The following is a 10,467-nucleotide window of genomic DNA, read 5'->3' on the forward strand; positions in this document are numbered from 1 at the left end:
AGTGAGAGTGCAGCCAGACGGCATGGGATGGTGGTTTGGAGGATGACTGGTGACGAGGAAGATCAAGAGGACAAAGGCAGGACAGAGGACAAAGTGATGGAAGCTGAAAAGGGAGGAGTGCTGCATGGTTCTCGGGGAGGAGTCGAGAAAGGCTGTGGGTGGTCAGGGAGAACTTCCAGATGACTGGAAGGAGAGGTCCTGGAAGGAGAGGTCCTGGTGTGTCCTGAAGAAGTGGGACAGCGAGGGACTGAAGAGAACAAACAGGAGACGCAGCAGGAGGTCCACAGAGGACCTCCTGCTGCCGCATCTCCTCTGGTCTGTGGTCAGAGTTAAGATGCAGCCACTGGGACAGGGTGTGCAGACCTTCTCACAACACAGAAAGAGTTCAATGGCAGAAGGAGAACAGGGGGACGTCGGGGTTCAGAGGAGCAGCCAGGATGACAGGAGCTACCAGGAGGTCGGGCAGGAAGACGCTGGGAAGTCCTGCATGGCGAAGGTTGGCTGTGGAGCCGGTGCTTGTAAGGGAGAGACGATTGCCAGTCATGACTTCCAGCTGAGAGGCCAGAGATGGAGGAGCAGCCCTCAGTTGAGCAGAACATCTGTGGCAGCTGTGGACTTTATATACAAGAGGAGAGCTGATGGAGAATCATGGAGATGATATAATAATGAGGACTGTTAGGTGCCATTTCAAGGTTTTTAATCTTCTGACTCTTTGAAAGAGGGAGTTACAAGGTGCCCAGAGAATACATGAACCTGGGACAGCATCTCCTCTGGTCTGTGGTCAGCAGGAATCATCTCCTCTGGAGGAGACCCAACTGTGATGGGAGGGATGGGAGGAAGAGGAGGCAGCAGAGAGAGGATGGACAGAAGCTTATCTTCAAGGTGTCCTGTATGGTGGAAACACCTTCAGGGTTGAAGATCTCTCCCTCTCCACATATATATGTGTGTGTGTGTGTGTGTGTGTGTGTGTGTGTGTGTGTGTGTTTGTGTGTGTGTGTGTGTGTGTGTGTGTGTGTGTATGTGGTGTGTGCGTGTGTGTATAGTCTGTTCTCAGGACTACACAACAGCAGCCAGGACTCCAGGTCTAAATCCACACCTGAAAACCCACTCAGACACACACCTGGAACACTACAGGCACCACACACACACACACACACACACACACACACATGTACCACACACACACACACACACACACATGCACCACACAGACAGATACACACACCCAAACACGCACCATACAGACACACACACACAACACAAATACACTGATTAGCTGAAAACGTGATAAATTACATTTGGCACTGAGATATATATATATATAGATAGAGAGAGAGAGAGAGAGAGAGAGAGAGAGAGAGAGAGAGAGAGAGAGAGAGATAGATAGATAGATAGATAGATAGATAGATAGATAGATAGATAGATAGATAGATAGATAGATAGATAGATAGAGCTGTATATATAGATGGACATATGTATATATATATTTGTATAGATGTGTGTGTGGCCAGTCTTCACGAGTCTTGTCAAATCACAGGAGTTGAAATGAGCAGAAGAAGGTCCATGCAAGGCTCGGGCTGAGGAACCCACAGGTTCCTCCGAGGGGTTCCTTCGAGATCTTCCACCCTCTCAGGCACGAGACACAAGAAGAAGGCGACACAAACCCAGGAGGCCTCGTCGAACCTCCGGCTCAGAGGACATGAAGGCCCGATCACTGGAAAGATTGGCAGAGGAGCGGAACAGATGGTCTGAGATGATTGGTCAGAAGGTTTCTGCTGTTGCAGTGACTCCCCAGCAGAGGGCGGCACCGCACCTCCTCCGCTAACTCCTCTCTGGCCATCATGTTCTCCGCCTCCTCTGCGACCTCAGTCGGTCTTCCAGACGGCGTTGAGGACCTTCACCACCTCCTCGTAGATGATGAAAACGATGGCCACATCCAGGCACACGCGGCCCAGACGGGGAACGGTTCCCTTGTAGAACCTGAAGAACGAGAGAAGAGCAGCGCTCATCGGTGCCCTTCCAGCTGAGGTAACAGCTTCCATGATGAAGAGGACAAGGGGAAGGTGTGGAGGTGGACTTACGCTGCCAAGCCCTCGTGTCTCAGGATCTTGACGGCGCAGTCCAGGGTACTTCTGTACTTATGTGCCTCCAGACCCTTCAGAGGAAAAAAGGTTGATCCTGATCAGGTTCTCCGGGACCATTGCTGTTAGACCTGAGGTAGATCTTACCTGCATCCTGGTCTTGATGACATCTAGAGGCGTGTTTCCAAACACACTGGCAGCTCCCGCCACGGCGCCGAACACCCCGGTCACCACAGGGTTGAGGCCTTTATTGGGATCATCGCCTGTTGGAGAGCCAAAGATCTGACCTTCAGCTAGATCAGGGCTGGATCTCCTCAGGAGAGACCGACCTTCACGGGTGGGTCTTTGATACCGGTTCGCGGAAGCTAAGCTAATGACCTTTATACCAGTTCTTGAGGGACGTCATGACATAGAAGCGAATGGCCTGGTTGGACCCTTGTTTGAGGACGGTGGCGGTGAGGCCCTGGTACGTCCCTCTCAGACCTGCATAGCAGAAGATCCGTCACCTGTAGGCTGGCGGAGGCTGAAGCTCAGTAGAGGGTGTGTAGCTGCACTGCTGTGTTTGACCGGCAGCTGCCAGGGTTTCACCTTGAGCTCTGATGATCTCCCTGACGCCGTGGAAGAAGCCCCTGTACTTGGGCTTCGAGGAGGTTTGGTCGTGGATGAACTTCACCTGAGAAGACACAAGAGGAGCACAGAGGTTTTTATTCCGACGGAAAGGCTTCCGCTCTGGGACCATCTTTAATGTCCCTCACTCATGAGGAAGCTAAATAATCATGTTTTAATGGAAATTGATATTAATAATTGTAATGGCGATGATGATGATAATGATGCCAAAAAAATAGCCATCATCATAACACGAACACAATAACACAAAGACAGGGTCGCTCAATGATGAAATGAATCATAAGTAATGAAATGAAAAATGTCTCAAATGGGAAACTTGACCCTCAATCCTGTGGATGCAGGTGTTTGTGGAGCTCCTGAACTCCTGGCCGTGCTTGGATACCTTGACGGTCTCCATGGGACAGACCACCAGCACGGCCTCCATCACGCCGGCCCCCAGGCCGCACAGCAGGCCCCGGGTTCCGTCCAGACGGCCCGACGAGTCCTTGGCTCGGTTACTGAGGAACTCGAACATCCCGAACCTGCGGAGAACAAACCCCGCAGATACGTTTCACGGAGCTCGTCGGAGCCTCCGACGTCGTTGTTCTACAGAGGTGCGGTCGGCCGCTCGTCGGACGGCGTGGGAACGCGTCTGCACCCAGGACCGACCAAAGCGGAGGCTTGGAGATGCGGGCGGAGACCCGGCTCTTCCTGCACCGAACCTCCCCTCTTGGTTTCTCTTTGCTGAAAAGGAAGTGCAGAAAGAGCTGCGGGGGTTTCACTTCGCTGTCCTGCCGCTTCATTTGGAGGAGGCGAAGTCGTGCGGTCAGGAGAGGCCTTTACCAGCCGGGTTATTTATAGTTTTATTGTGACGGGGGAAGGAAGCCGCCCGCCAGCGGGAGCGGAGGACACTCCGTCTTGATGGAGGCCTCCTTTCTCCGTCACGTCCACGTGCCTCCACCTCATCACGGAAAAAGAGACCATCCTGTCGTGGGGGGGCACGACTTTCATTTCCTTTCCCTCCGGCCGCTTTTATCATTTTGGCAGGATTTGGCAGCGCCAGCGGCTGAAGGACAACGGGAGGGCGAGAAGACGTCTTCACGTCCTCTCGGGCACGCCGGGGCTCCTCCCCAGATGTGAGGATGACTCCGATCTTCATCCTCATGGCGACCAGAGCGGTCTCTGAGCGGGGGAGGGGCGGGAAGGGTGAGGGAAAGAAAAGGACAGACGCTCCTTTGCTGGCTCACGGCCCCTCCTGATTGGATGAGACACGTGACATGCAGCAATCAGCTAATGGGTGGGGGGGCAGTGATGGAGGGGAGGAGTAATGGAGAAGGGGGGGGTTGTTGGAGGCAGGGCAGGGATGGAGGGGGCAGTGATGGAGGGGGGGTGAGGGGGCAGTGATGGAGGGGACGCCTCAGGACAACTCGGGGGGGGGGGGTTCCACCTCACATCTCCATCCAGGAGGAAAGACGTTAAAAATGAGAACCAAAATGAAAGCCTCCTGTGCCGAGCCGTGCCGTGCCGTGCCGAGCCGTGCTATGCTATGCTATGCTATGCTATGCTATGCTATGCTATGCTATGTGCTCCTCAGACCCTGAAGCTGAGGAATCACATGAACTCCTAAAAAGCTCTGCAGGCTCTTCTGCTGGAGACAACAAGCCCAACCACTCTGCAGGAACAAACTGCAGCACAATGACAAAGGAAAACACACACACACACACACACACACACACACACTCACACACTCACACAGAAATGCGCTGTAACCCTATTGAGACCCTTCCTGATTTTGAATGGCATCTTTGCTCTGCATCACTGGACCTGTCTCTCTATTGAACTGACAGGCTCCACCCTCCAGCATCTCTCTCTGACACACACACACACACACACACACACACACACACTCGCACACACACACACACACACACACACACACACACATACACACACACATACAGGGGGGGGGGGGAGAGCCATAGATGGAAGGAATTAAAGACTGAGAGACCTGAAAAATGAATAACTTTGAAAACACTGAGTAATTGCCTCTGTGTGTGTGTGTGTGTGTGTGTGTGTGTGTGCTTGTGCGCATGCACCAACAGCTAAATGTGCTCGCTTGTCTGGAGGTAAATGTCAGTGCTGTGAAATAATAACATGATCACACTGAAGGCTGGCAGTGTGTGTAATGGACCAGAAGAATGGGAGTGTGTTTCCCAGCAGACAATCACAAGCGCTCCTGTCAGTCGGGTTCCTCCGTTTCCATGCCGATGGAAGTCACACACTCACGTGCAGCCCAGTGTCGCTCCGGAGGCCTGCAGCTGAATTCTCTGTTACGGTAATGCCGTCTCTTCCAGAGCCTTTGGCTCAGTGGAGAAAGACAAATGAAGAGATGAAGAGCTTTGCTGCGTGGAGCGGCACACACACACACACACACACACACACACACACACACACACATACATATACTGGACACACTGGTGCTCAGGAGGGGGCAAGACAGCACGAGCTTCTTCAGAGAACCTCGGACAGATGAGGTCTCCTCCGGTGCACAGACACCCTGGAGCTCTGAGAGAGAAGCCTCAGTGCTGCTGGACCATCACCTGTCTCCATCACATTTGGATCCCCTTCAGTCAGACCCACTCTCACACACACACACACACACACACACACACACACACACACACACACACACACACACACACACACACACACACACACACACACACACACACACAGGCATGCTGAAGAGCTGGTCAAATACCTGACAGCGGATTTGGGGATGGAGCCGTAGAGCAGCGAGCTCAGACCTCGGTACAACCCTCTGACCCCGTGGCCCTGCACCGTCTGCTTCACACAGTCACCTGCAGACACACACACACACACACACACACACACACACAGAGTTTAAGAAGCAGTGGAAAAGCTGTTGAGAACCACCAGAGGAGATGTGGATCTGACATTCTGTTCGGTCCAGTCCCAGGCCAGCGTTCTTCTCCATGCCTGTTCTACTGGTCAGGAGAGAAGATCGAAAGAACCAGAAGCTCATCTGAAGCAGGAGATCCTCTCTTACAACCTGCTGTGGAGCTGTGGGACGTTACCTGCCAGCCGAAGACACGACTGAGAGGGAAAGCAGCTGCCAGGGGCGCTCATTAGCGCTGTCCCTGAGTGTGTGTGTGTGTGTGTGTGTGTGTGTGTGTGTGTGTGTGTGTGTGTGTGTGTGTGTGTGTGTGTGTGTGTGTGTGTCCGTTCCAAGTCAGATAAACAAGCGCAGTGACAGCCTGCCAGCATCCCTAATGTTCTGAGGGATGATGGGTAATTAGATAACGAGGCCCGGTGAGGGACGAGGCTTTCAGACGTGTCTCCTCTTCAGTCGGACCTGCTTGGAACGGATGAGAAGATCCAATTAAAGAATCACAGTGTGTGTGTGTATGTATGTGTGTGTGTGTGTGTACGTCCTCCTTGGGATGCTGGGAACGTGTCCACGTGGAGCCTGTAGATGATGCGAATGGAGGCGCGGGTCCAACTCACCGACCCCTCTGAATTTGGGAGGGTTGGCCTTCTCGTCCAGCTGCAGCTGCGTCTTCACGTACTCGGTGGGGAAGGTGATGCAGATCTCGATCCCTCCCGCAATCCCACCTGGAGGCGCAGACGGAGAAGATAAGGTGTTTGCACTGTCGCGCTAAAGTTAGCGTAGCACAGCATGGCTTCGTTCAGAGACCCGGATACCAGGGCGGAGGAGATAGTCAGGACATTCTGATCCTTGAGGTCTCCAGGAGACATCAACTGGAACGTCAGGAGAAGACAGTCGGTGGAGGAGAGGAGGAGGGGGAGGAATGTCCAGAAGAAGGAGAACAATATGGAGGACCAGGGGGGGACAATAATTCAATCAGGATCCTGAAGGAGGGGCCTGCTGCCCAGCTGAGATCCTCCACTTACTTAATCACATTCGCTCAAGAGCACAGCGACACACACACACACACACTGACCTCCTGAGAGTGCACAGCGACACACACACACACACACACAGTGACCTCCTGAGTGTGCACAGCGACACACACACACACACACACACACAGTGACCTCCTGAGTGTGTGATCAGGAGAGTGAGCTCAGAAAAGTCTCCATGCCTTGGCAGAACAAGAGGAGCTGTTTCTCCAGGCTTCAGGAGGAGAGCAGTCTGAGAAGGACCAGCTTTCTGAAATGAAGTCATCTAACTTCATGGTTTGGAGGTTATCTCCAGCAGCGGTCAAACCCCACGCTGGCCTCTGGTCTCCACAGCAGGCCTGGTTCCTCCAGATAGCCACATAGTTGTGCTGCTATAATTAGCAGCTCTCCTGGCTGGAACATGAAGAACCCAGAGTGCAACCCTGATGATGCTCCTCAGCGCCGCAGCAGGCTCCGCCCCCTGGACAGCCTGCCGGGGACTCTGCTTCCCACTTCTCGCTATCAAACGTGTGTGTGTGTGTGTGTGTGTGTGGCACAGGACCGGCTCCACCAAGGTTTTCTTAAATGTCATTCCACTGATTTTATACATTCATCAGCTGCATCATGACACTCATGTGACCTCACGCACACACACACACACACACACACACACACGCGCACACACACACACACGCACACACACACACACACACACACACACACACACACTAATCAACAAACATAAGAGCTGTCATTCTTCCAACTTCAGGAGGAGGACGTCTGCCAAGACACAACAGGAATCACGGGTTCTGAGAGGCTCCACCCGGGCGAGAAGATGAGGACCAAAGTGTCTCCAGGAGGAGCCTTGGAGGAGAGGAGCAGCCTGGAGCCGCCGTGAACAAGCAGCTGGAGGCCGATCTGATCGATCCTCAGACACGCCTGTTTGTCTTCTGGCTCATTTTGCAGCTTGCGGCACAAAACACACACACACACACACACACACACACACACACACAGGTGACACTGAACAACTGCCAGGAGACGACGTGAAGCGAGTGGCCATTAATCTTTATCCTCCGGAACGTTCTGCTCTCCTGGTCCTGACGTTTCTCCCCTCGTCATAAAATCAATGCGTCTGCGTGGCTCTGAAGGACCTGCCATTACAGGGAGGAGAAGGAAATGGCGCCGCAGGGATGGTTAGAGGGTCGTGGTCCACAGAGGCCTCCTCAGACGCTGCATGAACTTCTTTGTCCTTCAAGGAGAACATAGTGCTGCTCTCCATCTAATGAGAAGATGGGGCCGGCTGCCGGCCCCGCCCTCTCCGGCCCACTAATGAGCCTCCACACATCTGCTCTGCAGAAGCCCTTCAGGAGCTTCCTGCCCAGAGAGCGAGGTCCTCCCCACCTTCACTGTACCACCAGGAGGTCTGGATCTCCACGCTTCCACCCAATCCTCCGGGACCGAAGGAGCGCGCCAGCTGCGGATCATCTCCCTCTGCGGCCCACGTGGGGCCGGGACCCCAGGGGGTTTTTGGTGTCAGGATGAAGATGGTGGCTGGAGGACTGATGCAGATCAAACAGGAGGTCTATTAATAGAGCATTGATATGTGTGTGTGTGTGTGTGTGTGTGTGTGTGTGTGTGTGTGTGTGTGTGTGTGTGTGTGTGTGTGTGTGTGTGTGTGTGTGTGTGTGCAGGATGAAAGGAATGATTCATCTGTCATCTGGCCTTTTCTCCAGCTCGGTCCACCACGCTCCCAGACCTCCTCGACGCTCCTCAGTTCTCCTCATGGTTCCTCAACCCTCCTCACGGCTCCTCCAAGCTCCCCTCCATCTTCACACGCCTAATTAGAGGAGGTGCTGATAAATTATAAACGAGTGTGTTTTATCTTCTCGTCCGCCGGCAGCTTTGCACTTTGCACAAACAGGAAGAGGAGGAGGAGGACAAAGAGGAAGAGAAGGACGACTCCATCCAGCCGCCGCCGGCTGAGGAGGTGACGTCACATCAGGGTGGAGTTCATTCTGACGCTCGTCCTTTGAGGAGGTGAAGATGGACTGCAAACCGTCTGGAAGCTGGCCTGTATCTCCACACTGGACCACTACCTTCCTCTCCAAACCAAGCCCGTGCAGATCTACAGGGCTGGAAGCTGGACCTTCTTCTGAGGAGCTGCTGCAGCAGCCCTTGTGGCTGTGAGCAGCAGACATGAGGGTGAGGAAGAGGAGGAGCAGGAGGAAGAGGCAAGAAAAGCAAGAAAAGCCTAGTGAGCTGTAACTTTGAGGGACAGGCAGGCGCTGCCTAGCTGACGGACACATTATCGCTGGAGAAACCCTGGTCAGATCTTCACTTCACCAGGGTTTGGTCTTCTCTTCTAAGAGGTTCCTCGCTCCAGTAAGGAGAACCAGCAGACGCCCTCACACCCACGGACCTTCTGCTCTCTTCTTTGTCTCCTCGGCGCCGTCAATTCCACTGAGACTGAGTCCGACCCCTCTGACCTCCAGACCTGGCAGGAGCTTCACTCCATGCTCTGATGTTCCACCAGACTGGGGTTGGTTCTCCACACGTCAGTGTCAACAAGCAACGGGGCTGACAGAGCTTCTGCTTCCATCTCACAGAGGACACACACACACACACACACACACACACACACACACACACACACACACACACACACACACACACACACACACACACACAACACACAACACACAACGCTCTTCTCCATGTAGGAGTGAGACAGCTCTCCTGGAACCATCTCATCCCTGCATCTGGAGAAAGGATAGGCCTCCCTCCTCAGGGCTGGGGTCACGGGGTCACGGGGTCACGGGGGGGGGGGGTGTCACTCACAGACTTGCACCCCTTCAGTATCAGGAAATAAGTATAATTTAGATGTTTTCCTCTGAGCCTCCTCAGCCAGGGCTGAGGACCTCCACCGCTGGAGGTCATCTAATTACTGCATGTTCTCCAGACAAACAAAGGAGGGCCTACCTGCCAGGATGGCCTTTCCAGGGTGGGTCAGCCTGGACCGGGGGGCCGGGGCCCCCGCAGACAGGGGCCGGCCGGGGGGGACAAACATCTTCCGCGGGAAACACCGGGGTCAGAGCTGGGGGGCTTCAGTCCTGGAGGGAGGAGATCCTTCAGTCCTGGAGGGAGGAGGTCCTTCAGTCCTGCAGGGAGGAGATCCTTCGGTCCTGCAGGGAGGAGATCCTTCGGTCCTGGAGGGAGGAGACCCTTTGGTCCTGGAGGGAGGAGATCCTTCGGTCCTGGAGGGAGGAGGTCCTTCGGTCCTGCAGGGAGGAGATCCTTCAGTCCTGGAGGGAGGAGATCCTTCAGTCCTGCAGGGAGGAGATCCTTCAGTCCTGGAGGGAGGAGATCCTTCGGTCCTGGAGGGAGGAGATCCTTCGGTCCTGCAGGGAGGAGATCCTTCGGTCCTGGAGGGAGGAGGTCCTTCAGTCCGGGGTCTTCGAGGCTGGACGGACTTCAGCCTGCGGTTCTTCAACAATCTCCTCAAGTCCGTGGAGCGCGCATAACGTGCACGGCCGCCGTCTGGAGCGCGCTCAGGTGTGTGGGGGGGCTGTCACGGAAGTTGGGACCCTCCTGCAGCCCGTGCGTGTGCTCCGTAACGATGGCAACGCTGCTTCCCCTCCAAGCTGAAGAGCAAACAACCGGCGCTGCGCGGAGGAGCGGCTTCAGCCGGAGCCGCCGGGCGGGAGGAGCTCCGCGGGAGGGCGGAGTCGCTGCCTCCTCCTCCCGCATCCACACGAGCATGGAGAGTGAGCAGGTTCAAAGGGGTGATCAACAGGACACACACACACAGACACACAGACACACACACACACAGGGTGTGTGAGCCATCATCTCT

At 54.6% G+C, this 10,467-nt stretch overlaps 1 protein-coding gene across 1 annotated transcript; it reads right to left on the reverse strand.

The window, feature by feature from the left end:
• Window positions 1-680: 680 nt before the first annotated feature.
• On the reverse strand, window positions 681-10,268 carry LOC147218135 (tricarboxylate transport protein B, mitochondrial). The gene is made up of 10 exons (XM_086173975.1): window positions 9,594-10,268; window positions 6,216-6,323; window positions 5,449-5,548; window positions 3,091-3,229; window positions 2,670-2,754; window positions 2,460-2,564; window positions 2,229-2,344; window positions 2,082-2,155; window positions 1,814-1,980; window positions 681-1,714 (listed from the first exon to the last, which is right to left on the reverse strand). Exons 1-9 carry the CDS (start codon window positions 9,679-9,681, stop codon window positions 1,866-1,868), a joined length of 930 nt encoding a protein of 309 aa, XP_086030101.1. The 5' UTR covers window positions 9,682-10,268; the 3' UTR covers window positions 681-1,714; window positions 1,814-1,865.
• Between the last annotated feature and the right edge of the window lie 199 nt (window positions 10,269-10,467).

The sequence above is a fragment of the Fistularia commersonii genome, chromosome 26 (genome assembly GCF_037954325.1).
Source record: "Fistularia commersonii isolate RoL2024-O1a breed Wild chromosome 26, RoL_Fcom_v1.0, whole genome shotgun sequence".
Lineage (NCBI taxonomy): Eukaryota > Metazoa > Chordata > Actinopteri > Syngnathiformes > Fistulariidae > Fistularia > Fistularia commersonii.